The sequence below is a fragment of the Haliotis rubra genome, unplaced genomic scaffold, assembly GCF_003918875.1.
Source record: "Haliotis rubra isolate DU_JTF1 unplaced genomic scaffold, ASM391887v1 Scf28, whole genome shotgun sequence".
In the NCBI taxonomy this organism is placed as follows: domain Eukaryota; kingdom Metazoa; phylum Mollusca; class Gastropoda; order Lepetellida; family Haliotidae; genus Haliotis; species Haliotis rubra.
The window spans coordinates 3,037,937-3,055,922 of NW_025766891.1; the positions used below are offsets into that span (position 1 = coordinate 3,037,937).

The 17,986-nt window shown below is 38.3% G+C and overlaps 1 protein-coding gene across 1 annotated transcript in view; it reads right to left on the reverse strand.

The window, feature by feature from the left end:
• The window catches only part of LOC124281150 (dynein light chain Tctex-type protein 2B-like), a 34,990-nt gene extending 21,702 nt beyond the window's left edge, over positions 1-13,288 (reverse strand). The window contains exon 1 of the mRNA XM_046717175.1: positions 13,128-13,288. Within this exon, the coding sequence (XP_046573131.1) occupies positions 13,128-13,195 (68 nt within the window). The 5' untranslated portion in view covers positions 13,196-13,288. The remainder of the gene's footprint in view (positions 1-13,127) is intronic.
• Positions 13,289-17,986: the final 4,698 nt, after the last annotated feature.

Below are 17,986 nucleotides of genomic sequence, written 5' to 3' on the forward strand. Positions count from 1 at the left end.
GCTTAATCAAGCATAGTGATTTTGTTGTGTTTTTGCTTTATAAATCAAGCCTTAACTTGATCATAAGTATTATTTTGTTAAAAACAAATTCTTGCAATCTGTTGCAATACACATCGCATTCTACCATGACTTCAGTAAACACTGGATTGTGATTGGTTAATTAAAGTCATTCAGAAGTATATAATCACGTTATACAGGTCTCTGTTTTCCGTGCGCAATCATACATGGTTTACGGTAACGCACTATTTTTGTCTGCCAACTAACATGGCGGACACCAAACAACCTACCGATGCATCGATAAATTACGGCGATTTTACTGTCGGAAATTACACATATGTCTTTAAAGATGGATTTAGCGATGACGGGCTCGACTCACTACTTGCGTAAATCACAGCAATAGGTGTTTATACATACAAAAGTACTTCGAAAGCATGGAAACAAATATTCAGTCGAACAAGATCAAAACATCGCCTGCTTTCCTAATAAAAATTCAGCAAAACAAATATGTTTACGCTGATTCTATGTTATGTCAGAATAGATCCAGCAATAGACTGCTAAATAATTTCCGTGGTTAAATTTATCATCAGTTTTCGCCAACGATATCGCCACTGATCTTGATCCGTAACGGAGGATGCATTAACATCGAACGCCCGAAGAAATTGTAATGCCTTCCGTCCCACATAAATAAACAGTTGGGTTATCAATTCAAACAAAATGATATTTTGAAATTTGTACTGTTTCAAATTTAGAGGTAGTAAAACACAATTACAGAATCTGCAAACCTTACCGTGTTTATGCCAGAGGTACACCCTCATGTCCTGATCCATCCTTTCTGAAATATCACCACAAATCTGGCTCTTTGTCAACAGACTCGCTAACATGCCAGCTAATCCGATTCAATTTGAATTTACTACACTTTGAAGCCACTAGGTCACAAAACACTTTCCAAAATGTAGAAAATAATATCCGTGAGAATCGAATTTGAGCACAAAGTTCACACATGGGTGTGTAAGAGTCACCATGGCTGTCGACGCAGACATAGAGGTGGGTGAAATCATCAAGTTGACAGGGCTAAAAAATTCAACAGTATCTAAATTGGTAGAACACAGACTTCTCGTTACAGCAAAAGCTCCTCTACTCTTAAATTTTGTACCAGTACCAGTAATTAGATATCAAAGACTATCTCAGTCATACAATCAGGTTAACCTTTGGCGAAACTGTCAGAGGCTCTCCTGTCGATCTTCCCAAATTTGCACGTAAATGTAAACAATGACTTCCGAGAAAAAGGTCAAGGCCATGAGGTTGCTGCCATTATTCTGGTGGGGTAAATGTCTACGGTGGAATTTTCAAATGTGAACCAAGCTTTTAAACTTATTTGATATATGTTTTCCAAATTATCAGTTAATGATTGGTGATTGATGCATTGAAAAACAAAACGCTATTTGATATTACTGAATCTGGAGTTTGTTAGTCATTGACGGTTTGCCACCAATCACCCGGTTTCGGCGATGCCACTTGAGATTGGAATGCGAGGCCGCTTCAATGCATTGACTCAGAACCAAAGAAAGAGCTCCAACTGAAATTGTTCATAAAATTGTCATAGAATGGAGATAAACTCACTGTGTTGTTAGGATCAGAGGTATATAACGAAATTATAATAGCTCTAATTGTTCATTTAAAACCTCACGCTACGCGTTCGGTTTTAAATGAAATTTAGAGCTATTATAATTTCGTTATATACCTCTGATTTTCCCACACAGTAGGTTTATCTCCTAAATATATGCTTTCTCATCCCAAAGTATTTGAATATGAAAATTCACTGCAATACCCACCACTAATTAGAAGATGAGAAACATATTTTATCAATGTCCATTATATGATAGTCTCCGTATGTAATTAACTGTCTCTTTACAACTTAACATACATCCAGATAATATTTAACATATACTGAATTCAAATCATAAAAATATTTCGTTTATATTTGGAAAATACATACACAATACCTTTAGATCCATTTACAACAAATGTAACACACATATGCATGTCTTTCTGTATATATTTGTATGAATACTGGGTCATTTGGCCTTGAGGTGAGGTGAGGTGAAATTGGGTTTAACCTCATGCTTGAGAATATTTCGCTCATATGACGACGTGCATGCGTGTGTATGTGTATGTGTGGCTGCTTGTACTAGCCCAGATTGAAGCTGGTTTTATAGTGCTAGCCCACTGAGATACCATGCCACAGTGAAGCATGAATACCCCACTCAGACACATTATACTGACTCCAAGCCGACCAGTTCTTGTTGTACCTATTAATGCCGAACGCCAGGTAGGGACCAACAAGTACCATGTTTTAACATCTTTTGGTATGACACGGTCGGGGATCGAACCCGCAACCTTCCACTCTCATTTGGCCTTGAAAAAAATAAGGATGATGATGGTATCTGAACCTGGGGTACAATGCTGACACTAGTCTGCCTCACAGTTCCTGCATTGTTTCCTTTCCACCCATCCCTTTCTGCAAAGCTAAAGCCCAAAATGAAACAACTAAAGATCTCCTCACAAATCTCCCACCTCACTGGGGCACTTTTTCAATTTATAAGTAATTATTTGTTTCAATCCAAATGATATATATTCAGAAACTAAGCACTAGTCTAAGCTTAAACATGTACCAGCCTGAATAGCGATAATGACATCCCTACATCTTCTACTGCATGAAATCAGAATCAGTCATATGACAAGCAGTTTTTGTAGGGAGCCCTCAGTGCAGATTGAATCATCAAGCAGCTGTGACTGGATGAATTTGTGTAAGATTTAGGTGTTTTTCAAATATACATCTATCCAGCAATTAAATCTGAGAAAGTTTTTCAATATTTAGCTCTTTTCTTTTTAAAATGATGACTTATGCCTAACGTGACCACATTTAGTTAAAGAGATTGGTCTGTTCAGCTTCCTGTTCTCGGAAAGTGAGCCCATTAAGCTAGTCATGTTTGGTGGTGTTTGCCCCTTTCAAGATCACATATACTCTAGGGGGGTACAAATACATAAATCACTAATTGGCATCGTTATAAATGAAACCCCGTCATTGAAACTACTCATTTCGATTTTTAATTAACTTAAATCGACCTTTTGACAACAGTGCACAATTCTCACCCGCGAATGAAATTTCAACCAATCAGAGCTGTGCGTCTCTGTGACGTCATATGAGGAATAGATATGAGGGCCGATGCAGAATTCATGTACTTAACAGGGGGTAAATTACCTTGTTTACAGGTTTGTATAAACCTGAAATCGTGACAACTGTTGTGAAAAATGAAAGCTATATGTTCTCACAATCTACTGTCATTTAATTTTGTCTCCTGCTTTGCTTAGTTTCCGAGTTACAACTTGTTTTCATAGACGATTCTGTCAAAATTGCTTGGTGTAGCTAGGCCTTATTTGTTCGAGCCAGACGCTAGTGATAGCGAAAACAATGATCAGCCTCGCTCATCACGGTCACGGTTAATTTCTTCAACCTAAACAGTGCGACATTAAGAAGGGTGGATGCCCATCAGATGCAGTTATTTGCAAATATCCCCGGTAGTTCTTGTCTGATTATCATAAAGTATCAAAACAGCGTGGGCTTTTTTCAGGTTTTCAAATGCCTGGATGGTATAATGATTGATCCAAATTGATCCCATTTCTTTGTTTTTTTACCTGAGTCCTCGATATTTAATCATGTCATGTAAAAATATGACGTCTGTTACGTATGATATTTATCCTGACTTCCCGTGACTTTACGATTTTTAAAAATGGCGGCGCCCTGTCACGAACATCCGCCAGCCTGAGGATAAATGCTGCTTAGGTTTGTTTTCACCGAGTTACAAAATCAAAACTACTTTCTACTGGTAGTAAAATATGTATTTGATTGATGGCTAATAGGATTTTGCATGACACAGCTTATAACATAACAATTTCTCTCGTGGAAGCGAGGTGGGTGTCAATATAATACTACTAACAATATTATTGTTACTTCGACCATGCTGTTGTTTTTGTGTGGTACAATTACGAATTTGGCTTGGTGAGAAACTGAAATAGAAAATACACTCAAAATTCCACATTCCCTTTAAAAAGTGGAAAGGAATAAGAATATTTTTCAATGGTAACTCTTCAACAGGAGGGGGCGGTAGGGTAGCCTAGTGGTTAGAGCATTCGCCTGTGACACCGAAAAGACTCGGGGTTCGATTCCCCACATGGGTACAACGTGTGAAGCCCATTTAAGGTGTCCACCACCTTGATATTGCTGGAATATTGCTAAAAGCAGCATAAAACTAAACTCACTCACTCAACAGATGGTGTTAAATTAAAAACATAATGTGGAACAAAAATATATAATTAAGTCAAAAAAGAAACTTCACAAAATGCAATTTGAAAAATGAATAATTTTTCCCTGATGATACATCTATGTATCCGAAATGGGATCCCTATCTTTCGACTCTAGAAAAACGTTAGCAAAACCCACTCAAACCCATCCATTCGTCGTGCAAATGACGTTAGTGCCAAATCAGGTTTTGTACGTGGAGTCCATCACGTGATCTTCGCATCGAAGTTTTCTTCATATGCACGTGTTTGCATTGGCCTCAAGAATTGAAAAAACACTTTTAAACCACAGTTCTAATGGTACTTGAAATGCAATGATTGTCAAATGTGCGTCAAATCGTCCTACGTCACCTACGTGACAGGATTTCTGCTTGTTACACGAACCAGGGCTGAGATGTTTAGAGGTCGACTGTCCTCACAGACCATTCGAAATCGGTTGCGGGCTGCCAATCTCCTGTCTCGACGTCCATATCGTGGGCCAATATTGACGCCGTTTCATCAACGTCAACGTCTGCTGTGGGCCCAACGTCAACGTCTGCTGTGGGCCCAACGTCACCTCTGATGGACCCAGAGAGACTGGAATCAAGTCGTCTTTAGCGATGAATCCAGGTTTACCCTCAGATTCGCGGACAGCAGGCATACAGTCTGGAGACGACGTCGTGAACGGTAAGCACAATGTTGTGTACAGGAAGTCGACAGATTCGGGGGTGGAAGTTGCATGGTGTGGGGTGCTTTCTGTGGGAACAACCATTCCCGACTTCTGGTCATCCGTGGAAACCTCACAGCTGCTTACCGCGACCAGGTGCTTACCCCTGAACTCCTTCCTTTCATGGCGACTTATGGCCCAGGTCGACAGTTGCAGCATGATAATGCTCGGCTGCATACCGCGATGTTGACACGAAATTTCCTTCAAAACGCTGGAATCAACGTCATAGACTAGCCATCGAGGTCCCCTGACCTTAATCCAATACAGCACGTTTGGGATGCACTTAGGAGAAGGCTTCATGGTCTTACGAACCAACCTCAGAATTTGCAGAAACTTGGCGCTGCCTTGCAAGAGCAGAATTCCCAACCACGTGTTCACAAGCATCAGGCAGTCGATGAGGAGACGGTGTTTGGCAGTGGTGAATGCGCGGGGCGGCCATACACGATATTGAACGGAGAAATTTCGCATTTTCATTCTTGTGACTTGACATTCTGTATACCCATGTTTTGGAACATCGGTGTAGCCTAATGGAACTGATTATGGCACTGTCAGTGTATCGAGTACATCACACAAATCTCAGCAATGAAATAACAACAATATAACCATCTTACCATCTCTTGTTCTTTTATAGTGCCCTGAAGAAAGAATGTGAAGTTTCTTTTTTGACTCAGTACATAAAATTAATAATAAGAGTTGTACTGTTACTTAAAGTCAATACACAAATGAAGACATCTACCTGCCACTCTTAAAATGTGACATTTTGTTTTTTTGATAAAATCTTAATTTCACATGAGGCACGAGACATGTCCAGAAATGATAAATCGCATAATTTGAAGGGACAGTATGGCATTTGTTTTACAATCATTTAGTGTTACAAACTATAAATTGTTTAAAACAACAACAACAAAAAACAAACAATAATTCCTACCTTCACTAATTTTGAGCATTTAGTTTAGACTGGTGAGAAATTGAAAAACAAAACAGACTCAAATTCCATTTTCTCTATAAAACAAGACTATTCTCTAATGGGATAATTGAAACAGATGGAATCCTTAAGATACTTGTAACTGTTAGATCTGTGTAGGGGGCGCCACTTCCTACTTCGACTCACACAGCATATCTCGGCACTCCTGTCTTCTTCGCAATGCTATCAGAGTCTCATGTAATTTATATACATACATTCTTTGGTCTTGTTTATATAGGTGTCTTCTAAACATTATTTTCTCAAAATAAGCACTTCTGTTGCAGTCTCTTTACAGATCATGAAACGAGGTCCGCCAATTATTACGAACAAATGCAAGGATTTTATCTGTGATGGTGCAAGGGGGAAATGTTATTTAATCCAGAGGTATTACAACTATGTTCACCATAACAATACTGTATACTATTAGTCACACGGCCCTTGTAAATTCCGTATTTCCTTCAGCGCGAGAAGGAAATACGGAATTTACAACCTTGGGTCTTACAGTCCGGTACACCCGTTCAAAACACCGCATGATTAATTTATTATCCTTAAGATCTTTCTGGTTAGTTTATCTTTAAACAACAACATTCAATCATCGGCAGAATGAGACGCAAAACGTTTCGCCATGATTTTTCCTGAACTGTCATAAAGGGAGATAACTCGTGATGGCTTAGTTTATGACATAAATGATCAAATTTGAGGTTTTGTTATACAGCAAATGAAATACAGAAACATTTAATTTTTGGGATATATTTATTGACACAAACAAACAAGAAATTATGGCAACAATTATATTACTCTTTTTATACACCTAATTGCATATGCCAACGCTAAAAATTCGAAGCGATCCGACGTTTGGCAGCCACATTCCATCTACGGTAAGGTCATTCGTACAACCCTTGTGGTGTGTCACATCACAGATTTGACGGAGGGTACAGTTCGTACACCCTTACAAATCAGCCTACATGGTTTGGTATGCTTTGGCTACTGACCAATCAGAATTCGACAAATTTATCTTAAGGGTAATAAAACACAAAAATGTGAAGATCAAAATGTATATCAAAAAAGCTCACGTACAAGTCTAGAATATGTGTCCTGTCTAGATTTCCTCAGTTTCAGGATGAAAATGAAGAAAATCTCTGCTCCTTTTCATGATTATTTTGGTCAGACCAATTTTATTTCTTTTAAAAAAAAACCACACCAGTCAAAGCACAACTCACATGAGTTTGCATGGTAACCCTTTTGGTTTGTTTATATCAACTAAAAATAAGTTGAGTGAGTTTAGGTTTCACACTGATTTCAAGAGTATTTCACTTATATCACATTAACATTAGGATTGTATTTTTTTGAGCAAGGAAAATTATTTTTATTCTTCATCTTATTATTTAAAAAATACAACCTGCGGATCCGTAAAACAAGGAATAAAATTGGTCTGGCCTTATGATTATACACGTAATTAAGGAAACATTTTTGTGTAAAAAATGTTCACTTCAGGGACCAGATCTAAGTCAACATTAAAACTGGTCTGTCTTCTCAACCCAAAAGAATAAATTAAACATGAGTCCTCCTCAAATCTAGAAAGATTTAGCAAGTCTAGACTGCCTCAGTTCAAGGTTGAAATTAAGAAGTGCTCTTGGTTCCACTTGAATTTTTTTAAGATATATATTTTTAAATAAGATAACTTTATTTCTGGGACTAAATGCCAATGTACATAAATTCTTCTCCCTCTATATAATGTGTGTTTTGCAATCTGTAAACTACCAATCACCCCTACAACGATTAAATGTCAGTTATAGCCATAGCAACATGAACTGGGACATCTAAGATTCTCAGTTGGGTATTTGTACTGACATGTGCTACAGACTAGCTGCCAAATATTGGCCTCTGTGTAGATCCACATAAATCACTGTAATTCTTCACTTCTGAGCAACCTAACATATAACAGGGTTTTACATAGCTCTTTGAAGCTAGGAGTCCTGGGGACTCAGGCAAACTTTTTCTAGAATCCATTTCCAAATTTGGGAGTCCATAAGTTTGCATGAAATCAATGCTCATGGATGCTTCCCATTTGATAATGATTATGTTGTAATATGTGTTACTTTCAATGTCATTAGAATAACGAGTGTAAACAGAATTTTCAATTTAACTTTGGATATCATTACAAACAAAGAAAGCTCTTTCCCAGAAAAAAATTATATTGCATCCACAAGGACGCACAGGAGTTTAGTTTGGAAGTAGTTCATCAAATTTCTGCGTCCAAACGCAGGGATCACGTGTCCTGTAAAACCCCAATATATCCACATAAGTCAGCTTTAGACGAGTTAGAAATTGCACTTTTGTAAGACTATTTCATCACCAGTATATAAGGTTTCACATCAATCTAAAGGCTTTTATTTCTGCAGGACGAAGATGCTGAATATGAAATAAAATCTGATGAAGAAACTTATCTGTAGGTTTTCAAACTTTTTTCAAAGGATCTTTCTGAAATTTGAAACAAAGAATGTTAACCTGTGTCCCTCAGGATGCAAACTGTTTCTATATTGCATCCATTCTATGTGCCTGTTCCTACTGGGTAGCTATTTCTGTGCCACGTCAAATCCTTAGAATTATTTGTCAGAATTATTTCTGACAACAACGACACATTTGAGCAGTCTTGTACTAGATGTGAATGTTAAGGTTGTTAAGTCCACTAATCCTAAGCAATAAGGGCACTATGGATCAACATTTCCGAAAGGTGACCCATTGTTGCCTTTGCATGCTCAGGTATTGGTCAGATGAATTATAAGTATTCACACCAGTCACATCTTATTTTGCCAAAGTGAAAAATAATCTTTACTGAATATATAAGCAACTCTGTTGGTTTATTGATCATATTTTAACTTGTTTGTTTGTGTAAAGCCGCAATCAGCAACATTCCAGCTATATGGCAGAGGTCTGTAAATAATCGAGTCTGGACCAGACAATCTAGTGATTAATAGCATGAGCATCGTTCGACGCAATTGGAATTCAATGACATGTGTCAATCAAGTGAGCAAACCTGACCACCCGATCCCGTTAGTTACCTCTTACAACAAGCAAGGTTTGCTGTATACCAATTCTAACCCAGATCTTCACGGGTCTCGTAACTAAAACAAAAAGCCGAAACTTACTTTTTAACTAGTATGACTATTGAAACACCATCACATACACATAAACATCTACATCAGTTTGACATACAGGATGCCTTAACACCGATTATGGGTAAAATATGGAGTCCCCAGTACCATGTGTTTGTTGAAAGAGGATCTGGATTAAGGATCACTGCTTTGCTTGATGAGATGTCATTGCATTCCAACTGCATAGATCAACACTCATGATATCGACCACTCCGGAAATTATTATTACAGACCAACGTGATACAGATGGACAATAGCTGAGGGCAGCAGTAAAACTCAAACAAACATGAAGAAAGCCTAAAAAATGTGTTCCCATAAATACACATGAAACACTACAACATACAAGCAGACTGACTGACTGACTGAGTTTGGTTTTACGCCGCTTTTAGCAATATTCCAGCAACATCACGGCAGGGGACACCAGAAATGGGCTTCACACATTGTACCCATGTGGGGATTCGAACCCAGGTCTTCGGCGTGTCGAGCCCACCGCTACCCCCTAGGCTACCCCACCGCCCATCATACAAGCAGATGCTAGAACAGACAGCAGATACTGTATCTTCACACATGTGTACATAAGAAAAGTATGGAAAGTGCTATAATCGCCCTGTGCAATGTTTCAGTTTATCACTGTCTTCAGAAGAACTTTGAAGTCTTCAAATGCATATTTTCCCGATTCTTCCTGGAGAAAAAATAATGTTGATAATTACCTCTCTTGCTACTATGCAGGAAAATGTTGTCCATCACATCATGAAACAAACTGAAACACTTCCAGTTTGTGCCAGAAGCTAAGTCTAATTGCTTCTTGTTTAAACACAAATTTAGTAAGGTTAAGGTCTATGTAAAGGAACAGTGGATCAAGAAGTGTTTCAGATAATCTGCATACATGCGAAAAAAAGACTACCATCAAGACCCTACAGATAACTATAAAATATGAGTCAAATTCATATCCAGAATTACTTGCAAATCTACACTGCCTCAGCTCTGAAATGAAGCATTGTTCTGGGCTCAATTTGGATTTTATATTTCAATTTTAGATCTGTATTTTTCAATAATTCTCCCGGGGACTAAATATTAGTCTAGCATACAAAAAGCAAACTGAATAACAAATTTACCCAATTACTTTGTGCGCTCAATCCACAAAACGGAACAAAATTTTACTAGTATCAGACTTTGGACAATTGATACTTGGCAGACTGTCCAGTGATCATACTTCCACTCAATAATGACTTATACCCTGGACCCATTGGGCACAACTGCTCCATTCCAGGTCCATTATCAAATGACACCACATTATGAAAAAAACATCCAATCAAAAAGCAGGATGTTTCATGACTGAAGCAAGCTGTGGTTTCAATAGTATTTCCTTCAAGTTGTGTGTGTCATTTCAAACATCCATGGAATGACTTTGTAACCAAAGGATTGCTACAATCTCAGTACTCAAGGAACCAGTATGACAGCAACCTATAAATAATCGAATCTGAGCCAAAGAAACCAATGATTCATATTGTGACTCGATGACACGTGTCAAATCACATCATGTGTGAGTTCTTAGGTTTTGTTTGTTCAACAAACCAGTCACGAACAATAGGACTGTTGGATTTTCCAGTATTTAACCCAATGCAAAACCCATGGCCTAAAATCTGCATTTTTCCTATTTTAAGGCCCATGGGTCTGAATTATGATTACTGATTTCATGTTGGGAGTGATATCTATGGTAAAAGCACATGGCAAACGTTGTGTTTACAACATTCATAGTCCGGTCAGGGGACGTGTCCTGGACTTGCTGAACTCGTGAGACAGGTCGGATACTTGAGTGTGATATAGGATCATGTGACTTTTGAAAAAATTAGTGAAGTAAACCAGTGCAGTTGACCTTTTTTCAATTCCATGCTAGCTTTGAAAATGTTATTCATTCAAGACTATTCCAATTAAAATGATACAATAGATATTTCCTGTGTCTTGAAAACAGAAAACATATGAGTGCTTGAAAACTTACGGTTCAGTTTCTTTCAGAAGAATTAAACAATGAAGGTTATTAAACATTATAGTGTGCCTGTTATTTCACCCATTTAGTATGGCACTTCCCAATATCAAGTCCTGGGTTTAATTATGGTTTTATAAATTTTATTACAAATGGGGTCATTTTTCATTATTGAACCTGCGGCTTAAATACAGGAATTCCTACTAGAACAAGCTTTAATACATGACATGGTTTTTTATGGATTCACCCTATGAAGGAGCAAAAGTTAGCTCTGAAACATTCTGTAAAGAATAAAAAGTTGTTGTCCATAAAAAGGTGTCATGTATTCATGTTCATCCAACTTCTAAATGCCTTTCAAGAACTTTAGAGAAAGCTTTTAGACTTGTACAAAATGAAGATATGCACCAATGAGAGTCTAAATGTCATTGCTCTTTCCACTCACAGTTTCAGTGTTCTCAAATGTTCCTACAGAGAACCATGTAAGCTGTGGTGATGAATGTTGTAATAACTCTTGGACATTATGTTTTGTCCATTAGTGATGCCCTTTAGCAATGCCACAATGCTAGGGTGTAAAGTCAGTGTCTGTACACTCCCTGCTTAAAGGTTTTGTTCACAAGTCTCACAGGAAAATATGGCTGCCCAGAACTGCAACATTTCAAGTAAAAGACGTTGCTTGTTTGGCCATATCCAACATACTCTGGTTCACTGTGGATTATGCACTTCATGAAAACTCCCTGGTGGGTGGAAATACTGTTTATTCTGTACAGGCTATCAAACAGTTACAGGGCTCGATTTAAGAGATGTTAACTTACTTGCACTGGGTGCAACCTAAGATAAAAACCTACTTGCACCAGCCCAATTCCAGTTGCACTGCTTTTATTGGAATATGTAATGAAAGAAATATGCTATGAATTATTTAGATGTTTTATTCAGAGGTTTACCCACTCAAAATTGACTTGCACCTGGTGCAAGTTAGACTAATAACAAGGTTGCACTTTGTAATATTAGGTTGCACCAGTGCAAGTATCAAAGCACTAAATCGAGCCCTGAGTTATCACCATATTTAACCGGTATTTACAAAATTACTCCGTCATTTGTTAAATTAAAGAAACAGAACTAATTATGATACTTAATTAGCTATTCAACGATGTGTCCAGCCTGTTCAGTGGCATTCACTGCTGCAGATAATGTTTTATATAATGCGGCAGAAGGGAATCATGGCAGTATAAATAGATGTTTTCTCACAACTAACTGTAACAGTTATCGCCATTCTGAATTTCTCATGCCATTCGTGAAATGATATATATTTATATCCTACTTTAACCAGGAAAAAATCCTGGAACTGTAAATGACCGGAACTGCGCATGTGTAATACTGATGCACTGGCTATATTACACTGCGATAACTGTTCACTAGCCAGTATCCAGATACATTTCTGTTTGTGCTTTTCTTCATAAGTGATATTTTAGATTGTTAAAAGTACATCTTTGGAGTACACAAATAGGAAGGTGTATTTCGTTGTCATTATATCAATTTTCAGTCAGCTTCCTAAATGATGGTAATGTTTGTAAACTAAATGTTAGACATGCATGTACAGTATATATTGTTTGATGTTGTTTTTTGTGGTTCTTTTTATCATTCTAGTATTTACCTTATGCCTGGATGGAAAGATTTCCGCCCGTAACCCCCGATTTTTATCATTCTATGCCTAAGAATAAATGGGGTTTTGTCATAAAAAGCTTAACCTTAAACCTAACCCATAGCCTCGACCGCAACCCCCGCTTGAAATGTATTCTATTTATTAGGATTATTTCGAGGGGTTAGGGAACTCTTACCGGAATATGCAACCTTAGAAGTGCATCAGGTTACATCAACATTACATTTTTCAGACTTAGTGAGTTGTCGTTGAAATTCCCCAGCAACAGCCAACACTTGATGTATTTCGTGAAACAAACTTACTTGTGTTGAAAATTTGGACGGATAATATACGTATTGCTCGATGATTCACTGGCATTTTCTTCACCCATCTTGAACAATTCCAATTCAGTTGCTGAAGTGCACAGCCGATCAAAACACGAGACGCTTGTAATCCCAAGCGCCCTTGACGACAGGAATCTGGCTCCGGCGGTGTTCACCGAAAAGGTATCTGGGAAATATGGTCCACGTGGTCCATGTTCATTTACGATCAACGGAAGCCATAAATTGTTAATAAGCCGATTTGTGTGTTTAAAACAACAAAACCCATTTATATGAAAACAAACTGTAGTGTAGGGTATTTAGAACAATTATCTGGACATTTAACACTTTGTAGTGGTGGACGATTAATATTTTTATTGCTTATTTTTTAAAAAAAGCAAATGCTGCTTCCTATCTTGACATTCAACCTGAGAGCCTAACTGACGTGAATGGTAAATTATGTATTTCTGCTATCAAATATCACCCAGAAAGGTCACACTTGTCAAAGCTATCGTGATCTGAAAATTAAGGTAGTAGATTTTGTGATTGATGTGATTGCAAACTGCTGCCATGTATATATTGTTGAAATGGTTTTAGTTATTTAATGATTCTTTAAATTTGTATTTGCATCCCATGTGAGTTGAAGCTAACATAAGATGAAATAGTATCTGAATTCAAACGTTGGGTCCACAATCCATTGAAATGTAAACCATCTAATGCCATTGACAATGGAAACTAAATGTTTCTGAGTGATAAAACCAGTCCACTGTTTCCCCAAAACATATATCAAAACAGAAATTGTGTTCAATAATTTGTTTTTCGGAGATAGTGAATAGCTGATCACACTAGGATTCTTGTTAACGTGTAACCTTGAGACTGTATTTTATAACGTCTACTATTCTGTAGATACACCGGTCAGTGCGTATTTACTTCCCTTGGACACGAGTTAGCTCCCTTGTGGGATTGAATTTGCTGATGCGCATGTAAAATATACTTCACCCTGCTGATATGCGGGAAGGTGTCTCAAAATAAGCGATAACAAGTTAGTATCGCATAGAATATTTTTAGCAAAATAAGTGGCAAAATCAACAACAGTTTTTGAAGAAGATACAACTTATCAAAATTACACTATTGAAAAAAGTGTATCTAAGATCACAGTTTTTCACAAAAGGTTTGAGTTGAGTTGACTTTTACGTCGCATCGGCATTATTTCAGACATAGTGAGTGAGTGAGTTGAGGTTTATGCCGCACTCAGCAATATTCCAGTTATATGGCGGCGGTCTGTAAATAATCGAGTCTGGACCAGACAATCCAGTGATCAACAGCATGAGCATCGACCTGCGCAATTGGACCCGATGACATGTGTCAACCTAGTCAGCGAGCCTGACCACCCGATCCCGTTAGTCTATTTCAGCCATAGAGCGACGAGGCCAAATCTGCATTTATTCATATTTTAACAGCCTGTCATACAGACCCTGAAGCAAATATATCCAATAGAGCCCACGCAAGTATAGAAAATGTGGCAAGTCTAGATTTCCACAGCTTCTGAAAATGAAGAAAGTCTCAGGGCTCCTTTTCATTATATACTCATGCCAATAATGGTTGTCACACCCCACCCATTGACGGTCCCTCATCTCGGACCATTTGCCTCTTCAAATATAGATTATTAAAAGAGCATCAGTTAGTATGACGATTTTAACTTGTGCTCTCTGGCAACCCCGAATGCACAGTGAGTGAGTTTAGTTTCACGCCGCACTCAGCAATATATTCCAGCTATATGGCGGAGGTCTGTAAATAATAAAGTCTGGACCAGTCAATCCAGTGATCAACAGCATGAGCATCTATCTACGCACTTGGGATACGATGACATGTGTCAACCAAGTTAGCGAACCTCTTACGACAAGCATGCCGAGTGCACCGAAACCTTTAGTATGGAACAGACTTTGCGCGGTTGGCCCAGTCGTCCATGGCGTCGCACTTTGCTGTGCAGAGTAGCGTCCCTTTGGCCTGTGGAAAAACCCCTGGGTCGTTGGATCGAATCCCTGTTTGCCCTTATTAGGTAGCTGTATACACGTGGTCATGGTTTCAGATTGCAGAAAAATACGTTGTTGGACATAAATGGGAATGTTATAAACGTATTCTTTATTTTCGATGTTATTATATGAGGGAGTTGGATTCAATGTTTTTAAAAATGTAATTCAGCTACATCGAGACATGTTTGAAGAATGCCAAAACTGATGAACGATACACGAGGCCGTTATGTTGTACCGTGGGGTGGGGGTGGGGGTGGGGGTGGGGTGGGGGTGCACCCCAGTTTTACCAAGAAATTCACCAAGTACACAAATTATGATAACCAAATATGATATTACCTTGCAAATATGAATGCTGAAATAATATTTAACACTAATAAGGCTTGGAGGGGCTTCACACAGACACACAGGTTTTATAAATACAACTGTTTTGTTAATAAAAGAAGGTTTCAGTTAATGCAGCCACGCACCCCACTCTGGATTCACGCATGTACATCACTTTGGCCATTTCGCCCATATCTAGTTGACACCATATAAAAGATATTTTGGAAAGCGACGTCAAATCAAGTGAACTCACTTCGGCACGTCCGAGCAAAGAATTGATTCTCCTTGACTAATATCGAACAGTTTGATATACATATATATATGAAGTCAATGACAGATCTGCATTGCTGCAGAAAACACTATTTAATATGCACCCGTGTTGGCGAACACAGCTAGTATCTAATAACGGAACCATACCATTGGCGATCACAGCTATTTGAGAAAGGGGAGCGTTATATGTACACTACTCAAAATAATCAAGGGAACACCTAGGTTTTTATTATAAAGAAAACACATATTTTGATAAGATGAAAACAATTTTTATTGGTGGTAAAGGTCAATTAATTGCAGAAACAAAGTCTTCTCGCCGCCTCACGTATAGCAATACCCTCTTGGATCCACCCAATAGCTCTCCCCCTGTCAGCAATGTTCAGACGGCGACGTTGAGGCATGGTTTTCAGCATGTGATTGATCTGTGTTCCAAACGTTGCTTAGAAGGGAAATTTGTGCATGATGTTCAGGGAGATTTGCACTATCACGTGCACTAAGAGGTTTGGGTGTATTCGAGAGAATACGACCTATGGAAACCCCAACTTGCATATCAAAAGTGCGTGAAATGTCTAATTTCCAACTTCAAACCCTTCAAAATTCTATCGGTTTATCGTCCTAACATAATGTGACCTTTACACTATTACCGTTTGTCGATCAAATAACATCATTATTTTGCACCCAATCTCTGTAAATTTTCCAGCATATTTACTAAAAGCTTCTGACCCAAACTTACCACTGTTCCTTGGATTGTATTGAGTAGTACACATTACAGTCACTGAATAATCTCGTGGATCACAATGATTCATCATTTACTATAATTGAGCTGGTGACGATTTAGATATATCATCCCTTCCCAAATAAAATCGAATTATCTTTGAACATTGACAGTGGTGCAGCTCTGAACTATCACATCGATGTGGAGTTGCCATGAACTTTGACAATGGTGTAAAGTTTCCCTGAACTTTGATGATGTTATGGAGTTGCCCTGAATAGTGACAATGATGTAACGTTGTCCCGAACTTTGACAATGGTGTGAAGTTGCCCTGAACTCTGATGGTATTTTGAGTTGTTCTGAACTTTGAGAATGGTGTAAAGTTGCCCTGAACTTTGACAATGCTGTGGAGTTGCCCTGAACTTTGATGATGTCGATGGAATTGCCCTGCATTGTGACAATGATGTAGAGTTTCCTTGAACTTTGACAATGGTGTAAAGTTGCCCTGAACTTTGATGGATGTTGTGAAGTTGCCCTGAACTTTGACAATGGTGCGAGGCTGCCTTGAACTTTAAAGATGTTGTGGAGTTGCCCTGAATTGTGACAATGATGTAACAGTGTGAGGTACCCTGAACTTTGACAATGGTGTAAAGTTGCCCTGAACTTTGACAACAGTGTAAAGTTACCCTGTACTTTGACAATGGTGTAAAGTTGCCCTGAACTTTGACAATGGTGTAAAGTTGCCCTGAACTGTGACAATGGTTTGAGGCTGCCCTGAACTTTAAGGATGTTATGGAGTTACCCTGAACTTTGACAATAGTGTAAAGTGACCCTGAACTTTGACAATAGTGTACAGTTGTCCTGAAATTTGACAATGGTGTTAAGTTACCATGAACTTCGACAATGGTGTAAAATTGCCCTGAACTTTAAGGATGTTGTGGAGTTACCCTGAACTTTGACAATAGTGTAAAGTGACCCTGAACTTTGACAATAGTGTACAAGTGTCCTGAACTTTGACAATGGTGTTAAGTTACCATGAACTTTGACAATGGTGTAAAGTTGCCCTGAACTTTGACAACAGTGTAAAGTTGCCCTGAACTTTGACAATAGTGTAAAGTTGCCCTGAACTTTGACAATGGTGTAAAGTTACCCTGAACTTTGACAATGATGTAAAGTTGCCCTGAACTTTGACAATAGTGTAAAGTTACCCTGAACTTTGACAATAGTGTAAAGTTGCCCTGAACTTTGACAATGGTGTAAAGTTACCCTGAACTTTGACAATGGTGTAAAGTTGCCCTGAACTTTGACAATGGTGTAAAGTTGCCCTGAACTTTGACAATGGTGTAAAGTTGCCCTGAACTTTGACAATGGTGTAAAGTTGCCCTGAACTTTGACAATGGTGTAAAGTTGCCCTGAATAGTGACAATGATGTAACGTTGTCCCGAACTTTGACAATGGTGTGAAGTTGCCCTGAACTCTGATGGTATTTTGAGTTGTTCTGAACTTTGAGAATGGTGTAAAGTTGC